Source organism: Phymastichus coffea, unplaced genomic scaffold, assembly GCF_024137745.1.
Source record: "Phymastichus coffea isolate CEN01 unplaced genomic scaffold, Cenicafe_Pcof_1.1 PCOF00059, whole genome shotgun sequence".
NCBI classification, from domain to species: Eukaryota; Metazoa; Arthropoda; class Insecta; order Hymenoptera; family Eulophidae; genus Phymastichus; species Phymastichus coffea.
The window spans coordinates 393,384-411,076 of record NW_026706870.1 but is presented as its reverse complement, the minus strand read 5'-3'; the positions used below and the strand labels follow the sequence as shown (position 1 = coordinate 411,076).

Sequence of the window (17,693 nt, the reverse complement as noted above, 5' to 3'; positions counted from 1 at the left end):
ATATAATCGGGACTAACAGTCAATTTTAATGAATCAGCATGACGTATCATTTGGGCATGAAGCACAACTTCAACGAGCTCCTCGGTGACCTGAAGAAACGCTACACGTTTTTCGCGCCCTCGGACAAAGCCTGGCAAAATTTACAGATCCTGCAACCATCGATCTTCAAAAAGCTATTCATGGACGACTACGCATATCACGTGAGTACCTCGAAGCAATAAAAATTCGTTAGGAAAGTCCAGCTTAATATGTGACCACTGGTTTGTCACAGGCAAGGCAGATTTTAGAGAAACACCTAGCCGTGGACGATGCATTCAAGATGAAGCAGTTAGTAGAGATGAGCCATCGAACGCAAGACTCGAACATACGTTTGCGAGCTATGAGGTCGACCATCGACATCAAAGTCAAAGAAACTTCCGATGGTAAGTACTTCGCGATCTCCTATTGCACTATTAGCAACAATTACAACGAACAAGATTGAGGTTCCTCGATACTTGTACATGAAAAGGAGAGAAAGGTTTTTCTTCGAAAGGAAAGAAACAATGTTCTAACTGTTCACTCTTGTTGTATCTATAGTCGACGACAAGGTCTTTGACGAAAACGCGATTGTCCGTCCAAGCAACGGCGGTGAGTTCGAGAATCATGCTTTCCAAGCAAAACACGCGCTTTTCTGATTTGGTTTGACATTCTATCACGAATACTCTCTTCTCTTATTTTGTATTCTCTATCTTCACGGCGAAACGAAAACAAAAGTAAACTCATTATTAAGACGCACGTCATTTGTATATCATGAAACCACATGTTTCATGCATGGACGCTTTTTGAGCCAGAATCTTCAGCTTGCTTGTACACGATATATATACGTAGATGCTGTATAGCTGACGAAATTCGTCCTTGTTTTGCTTTTTGTTCGCGTGATATACTAACAAATCATTAATTCAACAATCCATTAGAAGCTATCAGAAATTTACAAAATAATTAGAATAACGAATCGGTGTTAATGGCAGTGTAAAATGATCATGGCCAAGCTTTTAAAACTGATTAATTATTTGAATGAATGGAGCCTATTATTTCGTGGAAAATGTTCTCGCTGAATTTGTCAAAGGTGCTGCGAGCAAAACTCGTTTGCAACGCTTCATATTTGATTATGTGTAAGCTGTGCAACAACTAAAAGTACTTTACACAGTTGGGTTGATTACTGCAGGCTTTTTGAAAAATAGGATTATTCTCATGACGTCGGACGAACAGATAACAAAAAGTTTAAGCAACATATATTTCTGCTTTTTAAAGGTCAAAGCAAGCGTCTGAATGCTTCCAGACCTCTGAAAGGTTCGTACTATGAGAAAATTCGAATTACCTTCAGCTTTCATTGTGTTTTTGTATGTTTTTTTTTTCTTTGTTGTCTTCTTTGATTTGAGTTCGGAACCAAGAATCGATTACGAAACCATACATTCGAATCGTGATTTTTAAGCACCAGCTGAAAAAGGAAATTTCGCATCCAAGTAACGAGCTCCTTTTATTTTGACAAGTGAAAAAAAAGACAAAGAAGAGGGGAATAAATACAAGGGACCAAGAAAATTACGTAGAGCGTCAAGACTTGAAGCGCGCATTATGAAGCTCGCGATTTATTATGCGTCTTTCGGTCGCTATTTAAATGTAAATTCCTTGATTACCCGTGGCGCGCTAATTGCTACGTGTTCGCTGGGAGACGGTGCTTTTTTTCCTCTCTCCCTCTAGTTTTATCTTTCGTCGGCCGATATGAAATCTTTTGTTTTTTTTATTCGAAATGTGGAAGTGCTTTGTTGCTTGATGCTTTGCTCTCATGGCTTCTTTTTTTTTCGTTTAGACTTTCTTGATTTTTATACTCTTATCTTATACTTTCACGATTTTCAAGCTGTCCGTTTCAAACACCTATCATTTTTATTCCCGTTCTTCTCGTAGATATTTCTTACCTGTCTGTTTTTCTTTCCATGTACTTTCTTTAACACTTATCTACTTGCATAAGTATATGTCTGTCACTAACAACTCAGGTGAATGGTTTTGTTTTTGCCTCACGAGATACTCAACTGTTGATGCGAACATACTACGAGTAGAGTATAGTTATTATTGAAATGGCTGGCTGGCAATGATAAAACAAAAACTGTTCTTTAAAGACAGAAAATATCAATGAATGGCCACTAAAATTGAACATAAATAATTATTTTTGGTTTTTTTTTCTAGCACTCTTGAACGCCGCGTGATTCTTTCAGTCGAGGCTTTGTTGAAGAAAAAAATATATTTGAGCGACTGAAGGGGTTCACAGCAATCGAATAAATATAAATAAGCAATGCTTGTTGGCAATATTCAAAAAGAAAAAAGAAATGTTCCGCTTAAAATAAAAAAAAATAAAATAAAAAATAAAAGCAAAATGAAAAGAGAATTGGGAAAAATTAAAGAATGCAAAACCGAATCCGCAGGTGCTGGCTACATGATCAACTGGAAGGAGAAGAATATCAAAGTAGTGAAGCCAGACGTGGGTTGCACCAACGGCGTGATCCACGTGATCTCGGACGTGATGCTAAAGGAAATGGACGTGTACGTGACGGGTAGCAACGGTGCCTCGAGTCCAGCCGTGCCGAATCTTTTGATGGTTCTCGTGGGCAAGTTACTGCTGGCGCTGCTGTTGCTACTGTAAACGGAGGAACAGGGGCTTTCCGAGCAGTCTCTCGATGTGCCTAAATTCGCGACGATGCTTTGATCCCAAAGGACGATAGCCTATTATTTATTATTGTGCGTGCGTGAGTCTAATGTACAAGTGTGCTAGGGATATTTCGAGAAAGAGAGAGAACGAACGAGCGATGTATAATTGTAGCGGTTATAGGCCTCTAATCGCGTATATATACTCATCGTGCTATTCGAAGGGCCGTTTGGGGGGTTTACTTAAATGAAAGCGACTCGGCTCTTTGAATCTTCTGGTGTGCTCGCGACCGTCTCTCTAATCAAAAGATACCTTGTGTTTTGCTTTCCTCTCTCGCTCTCTTTCTTTCGAGGATAACAATATCGATACCGTTCACTAATGCATAATTTCGAATTGTCAAAGTATATGAATTATCGAGTCTTGCTAACTGTATTATAAGTGTCGAGCTATGTCTATTTACCAAAGATACTGCCAGTTAGACATTGCGGGGAGAGCACGAAGCGCTCGAAATGTTTTTCTTTCTCCTTTTGTTTACAATGAAATGTAACGATCAAAATAATCACGGGGAGGTCCGATCTTTCATATGTACGTGAAAAGAAAAGTATTACGATGTTGAGATTGATTGTGTACAAACATTTCTGTATAATGTGTAGAAAGCTGAATTCACGAGATATCTTTTCTTCATTGTCTTTGACACCGTGCATAGATTTTGTTAAATGAACGATAAAAATTACAAGTCGCTAAGGTGGATCATAGACATTCTCTTTTTTACAGAGCTTTTTATACATACGTTCGAGAAACCATGGAAAATCGACATCACACAACGCATTGTTCACATCTGCCAAGTAGATTTTATGCACGTTAAATGGTTTATGAAATTATAGCAATTCACTTCGTCTAATCGATCTTGTTTTGTCAAGATAAAATTTATATCTATACAGGTTTTTGGATGCCGCGTGTAAATACGTTGAAATGGCATGGTTGGTATCGATTTTCCGCATCAAATCGAAATAAATCCCCTCGATTCCATTAAATTTGGCAAGGACATAACAAAACAAAAAGCATGCGTTATTGTAAAAGTTACTGCTGCAGCGCATCTCGTGTTCATATCCAACTTATTGCCCGATTTACGGTTAAAAAGTTAGTCAAATTTTTCTTCTTGTTGGTTTGAAAGTGATGCCGTTACTAGTTATGGAAAAATATTGATGAAAAACGCCGAAAGCCGAAGAAACCTTTTATGTCTCGCGAGTATAGACGATAGCACGTGCAATTGCGTTCAATTGTCGATACCTCTGATAAAATGAAAAAATCTAAAAATTTAACTAAGAGTCGATGTTACGTATTGATATCAATATATACAAATATAATATATGACATTGAAGAGATATATTGCTGATTATCTATAGAGAAGAAAGTAAATTAATTTAAAAGTTGAATGAATTTTGAGATTAAAAAATAATAAATTTAATGCTACCTTTGAAAATTGAATGGAACTTTACTCACTTCAATATTTTATTGAAATTTTATTGTATCATCTGATATGATTATTGTTCTTTTACTACTTAAAGGGCATTAAAATAACTTAATTTAGTTTAATAACTGCATTAAAAAAGAAGCATAAAATTGTATGAAAAAGCCGAACAAAGATTAATATTGATTCTTGAAAGAAAGTCAAAATAATAACAAAATTATTATCAGATGATAAAAACCCGTTGTTGCAACTATTAATAAATAGTATAACGATAAAAGTAACTATAAAACCTATATTTAAAACATACATTCATCACTAGAGAATAAAATTTACTCTTTGTTCATTACGGAAAAAAGATGAGAGTTGATAAAAATAATAAACTTCATCTCTTTGTATAGATGTCTAAATGTTCAAGTATGGGAAAAAGTCTTCAATTTTCATCCATTTCACTGTTATTAAAATCGTGCATAAAAATAATCACAATTGTGATCTTAAATAAACATAATAAGTACACACTAGGAATTGGTGATTAGTAAATGCGTGTCCATAGGGGAGTCAAGTTAAAAGCAAAGTAAAATTTTACTTCACTTTGCTTTTGTCGTCATCATTAGTAGTTTACGAAAGAAAAGGAAAGTTACATGCTCGATATCGTTAAGTTCAGCACAGGTTTGCAATTCTTTAATTAAAAAATAAAATCTAGGCACTCGTTTCCTGCTCGCTATTCTACGCCAAATAAAATAATAATATAATGCATTTACAGAAAAAAGAAGAAAAAAAAATACATACACACGGTAACTCGAATGAGAATAAAATGAGTCATAAACTTAGATTAGAGGGTATGAAATAAACGTGTTATCTCCTGAGAAACTTTTTGAAGGAGCTCGAATCTATTTCGAAAACCTATGTATATATATATTGTACACCAAGGATTTTATTGTAAAACTATCACTCAGACGATAACAAGTACTTTGCATATCCTTACTAACACAATCGGCAGATTTAACGTGACCTAAGAGAAATGCGTAAAAGGGAAAACAGCCAAGTGAGAATGTTTTTTAATATTGAATAATAAATGACGACAAGACTCGTAATTTACAAATAAATGAATGATCCACCCATAGAAACCAATGGCAATGTTATGATCGATTGCGACGAATGGACTGACAGGATATTGATGATTTTTTTGAGTACACACTAAATAAAAGTGAATTCGTCAACTAATATGAATCACAATTTAAATGTTAAAAGTCCAGTCAGTATTAAGAAGTCACTTGACACTTTTCAAATGCGAACTCTGGTGAGATCTTAGAACAACAGAAGCCGATGCCTGCGAGTATAGTCCATAAATTAAAAAGGTCTCTTCTTTTGAAGGGCTACTCGGAGAAAAACGTTTCGATAGCATGGAATTTTTAAGTAAGTTTTGCTAATAAACAAAAAAGTGCGCGTCTTTTTGATAGAAAAAAAATTTTACGACATAAAAAAATAAGATAAAAACAATGCGTACGCTTGCGAGGATACATTAAATTAAACTGACGTATTTCCCCGAGCTTGTTGAGCGTTTCTTTAGATGATAACATTGTATTTGTAATACACTTTACTTTTCAGTTTGCGTGAAAATGCGAAGAAACAAAAAGAAACAAATTCTAAACACCCTCGCTCATTATGTTTCTCATTTCCTTAGGTTTAGTATGAACAGCAAGTCAATCTCCTCACGCCCAATTCACTCGTTGGCATTGGCAAAGAAAACTTTTTAGCGCTTTGCGTGCGACGCGAATACGGTTTATGTAAATAACGTATAAGTGATATACGAGCGAGTGTGATGATAATGCAACGCAGAGGATGGAACATTTCTGTCATCGTAATCATCGATAATTATTCATGGAATAAAATACAAAAAAAAATATACGTGGAAATGGAAAAACTACCTGCAGTCACTAACGATTAATCGTAAAAATAGATATACACGAATTACTATAAATGTACGAGAAAATCGTCGTGATTAACTGTGAAGAGGGATGAGTAAAGTGTTGCACTCAAGAAAATTACTCTAATGTTTTACTAAGTTTTACGAGGAATGATGATTATACTTTAGGGTTTCGAGAGAGCCATTTTTTTTTGCTTATGTATCTTTCCTTTTTGCGAGTATAATAAATAAGTATGTCATGTTCAATTGACAAAAAAGAATCTATTTTTATTTTAAATAATACAAGTCACTGCTATAACGCTCTTCGAAATTCTGAATTGTCTCATTCTTAAATGATTATTTACTATCTATCTACATATATTATATATTATATAAATATAAATATATATATATATATATATATATATATATATATATATATATATATATATATATATATATATATAATATAGAAATCTAACGATTAAACCATATTAGAAGAATTGAGATTTAAGTATCACAGAGTCGAGCTGTTTGTATGAAAAAAGGAGAGATTGCTTTGTTTTATGAATCTTCGCCATAACACAATTGGATATTATATTACTACTGTGAGGTTTAGATATCTCAACGATATTTCTAGACAACAATTATTAGTTTTTACGTAGCGAGTAAGAGATGAGAATATGACATTTGGTTCAAACCCAAATGGGAGCTTACAGTAAAGTAAGAACAAAAAGAAAGGGCCGTAATAACAAAACCGATAGAGAATTTCGACTTTGCGGGCCGAGCGAACAAGGTTGCGCTTGAAAGCAACTGTACATGAGTTGTAATATCGTTTTGTTAGGATGGAAATGTTACGTAGTCTGGTTCCTCGGCTCGCAAAACTTTTTCACGTTCCTCTTGCTAAGTACCACGTTCTGTAAACTTTAGACGCTTTTGCTGTATGATTTTTCTGATAAATAAAAAAAAATCTATGATATGTTTTGCATATCCTTTATTCTGTTGCCCCATTGCTCTCAATTTATATGCCTAATCTCAGAAACATTCGACAACGGTCACGATTACAAGCATGGAACTATGGATACATTATAATAACTTTAGTAAATTTCTGTCGTAAAATGAAAATGAATTTTTTCTATGTAAAGTATGCGCAGTGAAACAGATCTTATAGAAGTTCTCATTAGCTTTAATTATTTCAAACGAGAAAGTAGAGCAAACGTTAAATTATTTAATTGGCCCGCACAAACTAAATTAGTTGTTTCTACTTGAAAATTTCTGCTGATTACTGTTACAACCGTCTAAATTAAAGATGTATCGATCGCAAGAAGTATCTAACGGCCGCATGAGTATTCAGAAAATTCATTCACACACTGAAACTTCTCATATCTACACTCAGCGTATCAGTGTCGCAGTTTCCTGCACATGTACGAATGTGGGTATCAACAGTTACGCCTTCGCGCAAATTCCCGGAACCACAACCTACGGTCGCGCCAAAGTTCATCGCTCGAAACGCCAGCACTGGTTAGTATAGTGGCAACGCAATCGTCGAGTAGTAGCAGATCGCGCCAAGAGTCAAACGGCAAATCTCGTGGCAGGTAAGCGTCGAACGTTCAACCGCCGGAAAGAGTCTCTGCTGACGCGCTCGCGATAAAATTTACAGACATGGATTTTTCGTTCGAAAACATCAACCATCCGCTGTTCGCGGGACTGCAGCTCGATTTGTTTGGGATCTCGAGGCTGAACGCCGCTGCGTACGAGCCGCCAGCGACAGTGGCAGCTCCAGCCGAGCAAGAGACGCCGGCGGCAACGGGCAAGCAGAAGAAATCGAGGCGGCGTCGCTCGTCGGACGGCAAGCCGTATCCGACGATCAAGTGTTCGGAATGCCCCAAGCAGTATCGCGACAACAACGCGGGCCAGCGTCACCTTCAGCTTCACATGACCACCCACGATCCCGACGCCCTGTCCAAGTTCACCTGCTCTAAGTGCGCCAAGACCTTCCCCAACGAGGTCTACCTCAAGCGCCACTCCAACCTGTGCGGCGTGCCGCGAAAGAGACGCTCCAGCGTTGGCAGCTCGACCTGCGACGAGTCCTCCAGCGACACCGTCATCGTCGCGCCCGCGACCGCCGACGCGCAGAGCAGCAACGGGATCGCGACCATCGATGAGGAGGACGCTGCCGAAGAGGTGCAGATCGACTTCCAAGCGTTCTAGGCCGTACATCTTGTTTGCGTTTAGCTTCTCGTGACTCGCGGCCACACCGTCCGTCTTCTGTTTTCGCCTCGGGAAGCGCGCGATTTTCAGAGTTTATCCGCGGTTCTTACAGCGCGAGCGTGGTGCCTCGCTCGTTGCCGAGTCCTCGTCAGGCCGGCGCTAAACAAGCGCATAAGTGGGAATCGACGGGCACGACTGCAAGGCCACTTCCAACGCGAAACTGCAGCGACAAATAACGCGAAACGCACCTCGATCACCGTCGAACGGAGCTCGATCTCCAAAATGACGCTGCAAAAATTTTGTTTGCCAGAGATTTCCATCTAGCTTACAATTTTCAAGTGCTGCTGACGCGAGATGTTATTATTAAACATTTATTTCAATTGTAAAGTCTATCGTGTGCTGTCAAATAATGCTTAATTCGATGTTATCGACAATACTTTACGCGCCGTTATGACATATATACACGAAATTTATATGAATGTTTACGATTACCTTTTTACTGGAAGTCTTGCAGATAGAAAATCGCATCGGTTTGGAGGTCGCGACGATTGCTAAGGTGGCGGTGCGTTCCACATTACTTAGCCACAGTTCCCGAGCGTTGGACTTTCGCGACGTATATATTCGCACTAGTGAAAATAGTCGCCTGTCGATTCCCACGAATCGTACGCGCTCGCGCAGCGCTGCCCTTGGTAGTTGCGCCAGTCGTCATCCGATTTATAGTCAAATTCAATGGTTTGCTGCGCGCTAACAATTCAGATTTCCCGTTCCTCATCGGCGACTGGTCATCGGCAGTCGTTGCGCTAGCTCTGTGTCTTCCGCACGCATGTCGTTTATTTATTCTAGATTAATAGCGAACGAACAATTCATCTTAAAATGTCCGATTTACTTGTCTTTACTTTTCTGCTACTTTTATAAGTGTAGTGAACAGTTTTTAGAGATAAATTCATGCTCGTGGAAACTGTAATAACGGTGGAGTTTGAAAATGACAACTTAAATAGCAGAATGGATTAGCGCTTCGTAAAACTTGAATTACAATAAATTATACTAATAGAAATAAACGTGCATTATTTACGAACGAAATAAACGGACTATTCATTTATTTTATACTTCGTCCTTGGCCATTTTATAATCCGCTAAACGACACCTTCGGATAACTGCAATAAAATACCAGAATAAAATAGTTGAATCGACTCTCCTGCTAGTGAGAGGTCGCCACTTCACGGGAAGCGGATCTTTTACCGGCGGTGCATGTCACGTCGCCGGTGCCGCCGGCAGGCTATGAGCCCCGCGCAATGCCCATGTCATTTGAATGAACAACGTCCACTAGAGTTCATAAAAGAGTACCACGGGTACTTCTATGCAAATGTTATTGTTAAGGGAATGTGAATATCAATTAACGGATTCTGCCAAAATCGATGAATAAAATTCTATCGGGTTTTGCAATTTTTGAGCCAACAATTGGTGGCATAATTACACTTGGCCCTGTTATCCAATGATTACAGGTATGGTTCGTCAATTTTTTGTGTACCACGTTTAGATTACATTTTCGAGGTAATTAACGGGCTTGTGGCACGTTTATCTATGATATTTTATCATTTTCCTTTATTTCCCGTGAATTCCGATGATGATTTTCAGTTTTGTATTTTATTTTAGTAAAAGTTTGTTATCGTCATAAAAATTTATAATGTAATTAAAGGAAAGCTGAAAGCCATCAACAAGTAAATATTTTTAAAAAGATCTTGTTCTATTAGATTTTTAAGGAGCCAATATATCAATGCAAGTGGCAGCGTTTTGTTTTATCGAGAAGATCGATATAAAATATATACACTAGATAAATAAAGAAGTCCTATTTTAACGCATTGTTTTTGTGAAAAAAAAACGTCATCGTTTGGCACCTCCTACATATGGGTACATACACATACGACACTGATGGAAGTTAACTTTCATTAGCAGCAGGTTATCGTCAGCTTCATATTACTGGTATTAAAATAAATCAAATTGTTGCTTAAAAACCAAGTAACCGTAATCATTACATAAAGTATCGTACAAAAATACATAGCCGTTGAGTATTGGCTAAATAATACGATGATAATTCTTACATATTGTATCTCCAACTACTTAAATTTTTCGAATGTTTTTATACTACAATCGTGCCTTTTCTTGATTAAAATAAGATATTATTTTGCTATAAAATGGTTCTTACTAGTGTATAACGATATCTTGATCAAACATTTCTGTACAAATACGCTGATTCTGCTTCACTCCCAGCTCACAGGAGAACACATGCTTATATTTTTACCACTCACTAAACATAACTTTTCGTTGTATTCTGAATTCATTGTATATTGAAAGTTCGACCGAGTCTAAAATAACTAATTATCCAGTACCGTTAGCGTTTCAATTCTCACTGTTAATGAAAAACAGTTCTGGATTTTTGTTTCTCAATTAATGCTTATTGAACCGATATTGATGCTATGAAATATTTTTTATCACTGGTAAGTATTTTTCACTCCGACAGATGTACGTGTCTACCTATATATTAAACAAACTCACGGTTGAACCAAATGATGCTAGGTACTATATAGTAAGCTAAGATGTTGTGATTCATAGTCAAACAGTAAGAGCTTTTCCACCGTCAACAAGTAGTGTAGTTTAGTGTAGAGGTTCATATGTAACATGGAATTATCTGTTTCAAAATTAATACTTATAAAGATCATAAAGGTAAAACCAATATCTAATGTATCATTATATAAGTGTAAAATGAGTAAACTCACCATTGCTCCCAAGGTAGCGAAGGTATGCAAAGGTGATTGTTGATTTAAATGAATGACCTATTGATTTTCAGGTAAACAATAAGAAAAATAACAATAAATAAATAAATGAGTTATTATTTAGTACCATTTGAAAGATATTTATATTTCAATAATCGTTTATTAATTATTACGCTTTTATTAGGAAACCAATAGATTCTAGTCTACTGCTAAAAACCTCTCACTAATAGAATTAATAAATCCATTATGATTAACAATCGTTTACTATTAAAAACATCTGTCACGTTACATAATTCTCTTCAACATAACGCTAATGTGCAGTAATGTCATAAAGTCAAAAAAAGGCGGACGGATTTTCCGATACAGATTCATTGGTGGAAAAAGGCAAAAATGAAACAACTTAAGAGCTAACGAGACGCGGGGTTCCCAAGCGGTCACCCATCCAAGTACTAGCCGCGCTCAATGCTGCTTAACTTCAGTGATCGGACGAGAACTGGTGTGATCAGCATGATATGCTCGTTAGCGCAATTAGTCATTTCTTGATGTCGTTCACCTGGAAATTCTGGCTTCTCGGATCAATGCTCTGCATGACCGACTGCATGCATTTCAACCGTTCTGACATGTGCCGGTACCAACCTCTCTCCGGTTATAGTACATTACGATACAAGTGCGGGGAAATAGATTCTTGTCTCGTGTGGCGTTTACGCCTGAGCGATGCGTAGGTGGAAAGGTACATGAGACGAGAAACTCTTTCCCGAACATGTGCCGTACCGTATTTTTTGATACGACGTGTGGAAAGTGCGATTTTCAACGCACGTTTTTTGCCGAGCGTGCGGGAAACACGCACTTTCCGTAGGGAATGTCGAAAACCATATTCCTGATGTGTGAGTCTATCATCAGAGTAGTTGCAGATAACTTTAGAGAATATTTGTAAATCGTTCCACTGATTAGAACTTATTTACCAACATACAAATTTTCATCAAATCATGACTACATATGTTAAATAAGTTTTGATATTCGTTTGAAAGTCAAAAAATGGTAATCGGGTTTTTGGATACATATTCATTGGTGGAAAAAAGCAAAAAAGAAAACTTGAGAGCTAACGAGACGCGGGGTTCCCAAGCGGTCACCCATCCAAGTACTAGCCGCGCTCAATGCTGCTTAACTTCAGTGATCGGACGAGAACTGGTGTGATCAGCATGATATGCTCGTTAGCGCGATTGGTCATTTCTTGTTGTCGTTTATCTGGACATTTTGACTTCTTGGATCAATGCTCTGCATGACCGACTGTCTGCATTTCAACTGTTCTGACATGTGCTGGTACCAACCTCTCCCTGGTTGACTATATACCATACGTGTGGATCTGTCATAAGAGTAGTAGCTGATAAATCTTAGAGAATATTTGTAAATCGATCCACTGATTTGAACTTGTTTACCAACAAGCAAATTTTCATGACGCCATGACTTCGTTATGTTAAATAAGTTTTGATGTGCGTTATAAAGTCAAAAAATGGCAATATTTTATACAAATTTTTTATACAAATTCATTGGTGGAAAAAGGCAAAAAAGAAAACTTGAGAGCTAACGAGACGCGGGGTTCCCAAGCGGTCACCCATCCAAGTACTAGCCGCGCTCAATGCTGCTTAACTTCAGTGATCGGACGAGAACTGGTGTGATCAGCATGATATGCTCGTTAGCGCGATTGGTTATTTCTTGTTGTCGTTCATCTGGACATTTTGGCTTCTCGGATTAATGCTCTGCATGACCGACTGTCTGCATGTCAACCATTCTGACATGTGTTGGTACCAACCTCTCCCTGGTTAACTATATACCTGACGTGTGGATCTGTCATGAGAGTAGTTGCAGATAAATCTTAGAGAATATTTGAAAATCGATCCACTGATTTAACTTGTTTACCAACAAGCAAATTTTCATGAAGCTGTTATGTCGAGGACGAGTCAGACTATTTTATAGCGGTAAAATTTGAATTTTTTTTATGAAAGGGTAGTTCCCGTAATTAAAGTAATAGTCATTTAATAGCTGACTTTATTCTCAGTGACGAACTTACCCCTTCTGGGTTTAACCCATTATTGATTAGTTTTTATATATTTTGTACTATAAAAGACGACGCAAAACAATTGTAATACACACTCTGTGTTCGACTCTGTAAGACTACAGACCTTCTATAATTTGATCAATAAATATTTGAACTCCATTACTATAATAATTTAATTGAGAGTTATACTTCATTTTTGCATCTACGTTACATCTCTGGCTTCTGGCGTACGAGTTTCTGGACCAGTTAAACTACAGGTAAAATTATTTAAATTGTTACTTTTCCACTCGGTGTTTTAGATACGTTGCCGGCCTGCTTTCGTTTTAGTCCCGCACCCGTAGTAAAGCGCTTATGCGTTGACCGAAAAGAGATAGTCGCGTTTGAGTAACCCTTGTCAATTCGCGGCCGTTACGTGAGACATAACTAAACCATGACTTCGTTATGTTAAATAAGTTTTGATGTGCGTTATAAAGTCAAAAAATGGCAATCGGGTTTTTGGATACATATTCATTGGTGGAAAAAGGCAAAAAAGAAAACTTGATAGCTAACGAGACGCGGGGTTCCCAAGCGGTCACCCATCCAAGTACTAGCCGCGCTCAATGCTGCTTAACTACAGTGATCGGACGAGAACTGGTGTGATCAGCATGATATGCTCGTTAGCACGATTGGTTATTTCTTGTTGTCGTTCATCTGGACATTTTAGCTTCTTGGATTAATGCTCTGCATGACCGACTGTCTACATTTCAACTGTTCTGACATGTGTCGGTACCAACCTCTCCCTGGTTAACTATATACCTTACGTGTGGATCTGTCATGAGAGTAATAGCAGATAAATCTTAGAGAATATTTGTAAATCGATCTACTGATTTGAACTTGTTTACCAACAAGCAAATTTTCATGACGCCATGACTTCGTTATGTTAAATAAGTTTTGATGTGCGTTATAAAGTCAAAAAATGGCAATCGGGTTTTTTGATACAAATTCATTGGTGGAAAAAGGCAAAAAAGAAACAACTTTAGAGCTAACGAGACGCGGGGTTCCCAAGCGGTCACCCATCCAAGTACTAGCCGCGCTCAATGCTGCTTAACTTCAGTGATCGGACGAGAACTGGTGTGATCAGCATGATATGCTCGTTAGCGCGATTGATCATTTCTTGTTGTCGTTTATCTGGACATTTTGACTTCTTGGATCAATGCTCTGCATGACCGACTGTCTGCATTTCAACTGTTATGACATGTGTCGGTACCAACCTCTCCCTGGTTGACTATATACCATACGTGTGGATCTGTCATGAGAGTAGTTGCAGATAAATCTTAGAGTATATTTGTAAATTGATCCACTGATTTGAACTTGTTTACCAACATGCAAATTTTCATGAAGCCATGACTTCGTTATGTTAAATAAGTTTTGATGTGCGTTATAAAGTCAAAAAATGGCAATATTTTATACAAATTTTTTATACAAATTCATTGGTGGAAAAAGGCAAAAAAGAAAACTTGAGAGCTAACGAGACGCGGGGTTCCCAAGCGGTCACCCATCCAAGTACTAGCCGCGCTCAATGCTGCTTAACTTCAGTGATCGGACGAGAACTGGTGTGATCAGCATGATATGCTCGTTAGCACGATTGGTTATTTCTTGTTGTCGTTCATCTGGACATTTTAGCTTCTTGGATTAATGCTCTGCATGACCGACTGTCTACATTTCAACTGTTCTGACATGTGTCGGTACCAACCTCTCCCTGGTTAACTATATACCTTACGTGTGGATCTGTCATGAGAGTAATAGCAGATAAATCTTAGAGAATATTTGTAAATCGATCTACTGATTTGAACTTGTTTACCAACAAGCAAATTTTCATGACGCCATGACTTCGTTATGTTAAATAAGTTTTGATGTGCGTTATAAAGTCAAAAAATGGCAATCGGGTTTTTTGATACAAATTCATTGGTGGAAAAAGGCAAAAAAGAAACAACTTTAGAGCTAACGAGACGCGGGGTTCCCAAGCGGTCACCCATCCAAGTACTAGCCGCGCTCAATGCTGCTTAACTTCAGTGATCGGACGAGAACTGGTGTGATCAGCATGATATGCTCGTTAGCGCGATTGATCATTTCTTGTTGTCGTTTATCTGGACATTTTGACTTCTTGGATCAATGCTCTGCATGACCGACTGTCTGCATTTCAACTGTTATGACATGTGTCGGTACCAACCTCTCCCTGGTTGACTATATACCATACGTGTGGATCTGTCATGAGAGTAGTTGCAGATAAATCTTAGAGTATATTTGTAAATTGATCCACTGATTTGAACTTGTTTACCAACATGCAAATTTTCATGAAGCCATGACTTCGTTATGTTAAATAAGTTTTGATGTGCGTTATAAAGTCAAAAAATGGCAATATTTTATACAAATTTTTTATACAAATTCATTGGTGGAAAAAGGCAAAAAAGAAACAACTTTAGAGCTAACGAGACGCGGGGTTCCCAAGCGGTCACCCCCATCCAAGTACTAGCCGCGCTCAATGCTGCTTAACTTCAGTGATCGGACGAGAACTGGTGTGATCAGCATGATATGCTCGTTAGCACGATTGGTAATTATTTGATGCTGTTCATCTGGACATTCCTTTCTCGGAGATTCTCGATTTGTATTATGGACTGAATCTTTCTGAAAAGCACTCTTTGGTGTCACGCTTTATTTTGATTATACCTCAACATTTTTTCATTATACTAAAGCTATTGAATTATTTTCGATATTTGCAGCTCTAAATATGAATTTCATATTTCCTGATTCTTTTTTTTCAGCATGATACGGATATCATTCAATGCCATTTCTGTAACTTAATAATAATAATTTTATTGCTAAGTAACTCAACTAAGATTCCTCTTATTTTTCGTAAATTTCAAAAAGCTATTAAATGACTATTTGAAAATATTGTGCCAGTAGTTGCCATCTTTTTTCTAATTGTTAACCATCTTAATGACTAGAAATATGAAAAAATGTTAACGATCAGAAAGTATATTTAAAAATTATTGCAATATTATTCTATAAATAAGGAGAAATTTGCAGATTTAGAAAGTTGAAATCTCTGCGATAACAAAAGGTGACGATCTTACCTGTTAAGTTTGAATGCTTAATAATAATCACAAGTAAATATATGTCTCATAATGAAAAGGGAATTTAATATATTGGAACGGTGTTTGCAATATACAAACGATAAGATAAAAATTAGCGTAAGATATGTATAACTTTAATCAAAAATAAGCGTCGCATAGAAATGTAGATACAAAATTAATGCAATTGACAAAACTTTACGTAAATACTTATGAATAATGACGCGGTTACAGTTAAATTGATGAACTAATTTAAAGAGAGCATAATCAACACCGGTAGAGAAAGCTATAAAAACAAACCTATACAAAAATACTTCAAATGGTCATTCAGTTATAAGTTAAGATTCTCCTAGCAGTGAACGTCTCAACAAAATATCGTGAAGAAAGGTACCGCCTCCTCACATACACATACAGACGGGCGACCGGTGCAAAGCAATGCACTTTGCACTGCGTGTAATTTAGCGAAAGGCGATGTGGAAACGACTCCTAGCAATACGGAAGGAAGGGGCTGTTGCTGCTGGTTTTCCGAGGTAAAACTAAACTCCTCTCTCGATAATTGAGAAGTGGAAGACGCCGGAAACCTAGGCCCATTATCAAGGACCAATCGGAATTCGACGTTTGCGAGGGCGAGAAAACTCCACCCGGACCTCTTTTACTACCTGTGGGTGGCCAATAGATGACCCTTTTTTTATTGCGCGTGCTCCCGCCGAGCTCAGCGAGTCGGTCATCGAGCAGTCTGGGTTTTTCCCGGACGTGTTTTCTCTTTTTAGAAAGAAACTGCTACAGCGCACGGCAACCATTGAAACTCGAGCGTGCGGACGTGCAAGTGTAGACGGGCGCACGACAAAACAACGTACCGTAAAAAGTCTCGACATTCCTCGTGAAAGCCAGCGTAGCCTTCAAAGCTTTGTTCGTTGGCCATTAATTTGTCTCTGCACAACTCTGTGCTCTCGCACATACAAACTCTCTCCCTCTCTCAATTTTGAAGCGCAAACGGTGCGAACATTACGTGAGGCGAGAACAGGTCATTTGTCATTACAAATCGCTTTCACTAATTATTCAATTATCTGGAGAAATTGCTTTATATTTCGTGTGCATGCGTGATACTTATTTGTAATCGTATTGTCAGTATGTTTTTTTATCGTTCAATTATTATGAGATGTTAACTTACTATTCGCTTTTCATTTTCTATGTATTCCATTTTTATGTTTTTGGAGTATAAGGTAAAACTGTAGAGTATTGTACGAGATGATTTAAAGCACCAACTCATATCACCAATCACATATATTTATATTTATGTATTTACGGCTCCAACTGTAACATTATAATCACACACCATTTTCTTCAAAGGCTGATGATAAAGGTTTATCTAATCTAATCAATTCCAATCTCTTTTTTTCTCTTTTTATCGTTTAATCTTCATATGCTGCGAAAGCCACGAATATTTGGTGAAATCAGCGGAAGGAGAGATCGTAAAGTTGCACTAGGTATCCT

At 37.5% G+C, this 17,693-nt stretch overlaps 2 protein-coding genes and 8 non-coding genes across 15 annotated transcripts in view; 2 read left to right on the top strand and 8 right to left on the bottom strand.

Annotated features, from left to right (window-relative positions):
- Positions 1 to 6,420, top strand: part of LOC131666645 (fasciclin-1) — a 153,274-nt gene extending 146,854 nt beyond the window's left edge. For 3 of the 6 annotated variants that reach the window (XM_058939482.1, XM_058939483.1, XM_058939481.1), the window contains 5 exons: positions 38 to 200; positions 272 to 422; positions 577 to 627; positions 1,291 to 1,329; positions 2,457 to 6,420. In XM_058939482.1, the coding sequence (XP_058795465.1) occupies positions 38 to 200; positions 272 to 422; positions 577 to 627; positions 1,291 to 1,329; positions 2,457 to 2,674 (622 nt within the window). In that variant the 3' untranslated portion in view covers positions 2,675 to 6,420. The remainder of the gene's footprint in view (positions 1 to 37; positions 201 to 271; positions 423 to 576; positions 628 to 1,290; positions 1,330 to 2,456) is intronic. The other 3 variants (XM_058939485.1, XM_058939484.1, XM_058939486.1) reach the window with 3 other exon arrangements.
- A 1,072-nt stretch (positions 6,421 to 7,492) lies between these two features.
- On the top strand, positions 7,493 to 9,339 carry LOC131666646 (zinc finger protein 384-like). The gene is made up of 2 exons (XM_058939487.1): positions 7,493 to 7,646; positions 7,712 to 9,339. The coding sequence occupies exon 2, from the start codon at positions 7,714 to 7,716 to the stop codon at positions 8,260 to 8,262; it is 549 nt and encodes a 182-aa protein (XP_058795470.1). The 5' UTR covers positions 7,493 to 7,646; positions 7,712 to 7,713; the 3' UTR covers positions 8,263 to 9,339.
- Positions 9,340 to 11,438: 2,099 nt separating this feature from the next.
- Positions 11,439 to 11,557, bottom strand: LOC131666654 (5S ribosomal RNA). Its single transcript, XR_009302117.1, has one exon. It is a non-coding gene; the product is annotated as a 5S ribosomal RNA (ribosomal RNA).
- A 573-nt stretch (positions 11,558 to 12,130) lies between these two features.
- Positions 12,131 to 12,249, bottom strand: LOC131666662 (5S ribosomal RNA). Its single transcript, XR_009302124.1, has one exon. It is a non-coding gene; the product is annotated as a 5S ribosomal RNA (ribosomal RNA).
- A 363-nt stretch (positions 12,250 to 12,612) lies between these two features.
- LOC131666661 (5S ribosomal RNA) lies at positions 12,613 to 12,731 on the bottom strand. Its single transcript, XR_009302123.1, has one exon. It is a non-coding gene; the product is annotated as a 5S ribosomal RNA (ribosomal RNA).
- Positions 12,732 to 13,631: 900 nt separating this feature from the next.
- LOC131666655 (5S ribosomal RNA) lies at positions 13,632 to 13,750 on the bottom strand. Its single transcript, XR_009302118.1, has one exon. It is a non-coding gene; the product is annotated as a 5S ribosomal RNA (ribosomal RNA).
- Positions 13,751 to 14,108: 358 nt separating this feature from the next.
- On the bottom strand, positions 14,109 to 14,227 carry LOC131666660 (5S ribosomal RNA). Its single transcript, XR_009302122.1, has one exon. It is a non-coding gene; the product is annotated as a 5S ribosomal RNA (ribosomal RNA).
- A 363-nt stretch (positions 14,228 to 14,590) lies between these two features.
- On the bottom strand, positions 14,591 to 14,709 carry LOC131666659 (5S ribosomal RNA). The gene has a single exon (XR_009302121.1). It is a non-coding gene; the product is annotated as a 5S ribosomal RNA (ribosomal RNA).
- Positions 14,710 to 15,067: 358 nt separating this feature from the next.
- LOC131666653 (5S ribosomal RNA) lies at positions 15,068 to 15,186 on the bottom strand. Its single transcript, XR_009302116.1, has one exon. It is a non-coding gene; the product is annotated as a 5S ribosomal RNA (ribosomal RNA).
- Positions 15,187 to 15,551: 365 nt separating this feature from the next.
- Positions 15,552 to 15,672, bottom strand: LOC131666656 (5S ribosomal RNA). Its single transcript, XR_009302119.1, has one exon. It is a non-coding gene; the product is annotated as a 5S ribosomal RNA (ribosomal RNA).
- Positions 15,673 to 17,693: the final 2,021 nt, after the last annotated feature.

Bases quoted from the DNA above. Each gene is read 5' to 3' on its own strand.
- LOC131666646 (XM_058939487.1), top strand. From the start codon at position 7,714: ATGGATTTTTCGTTCGAAAACATCAACCATCCGCTGTTCGCGGGACTG.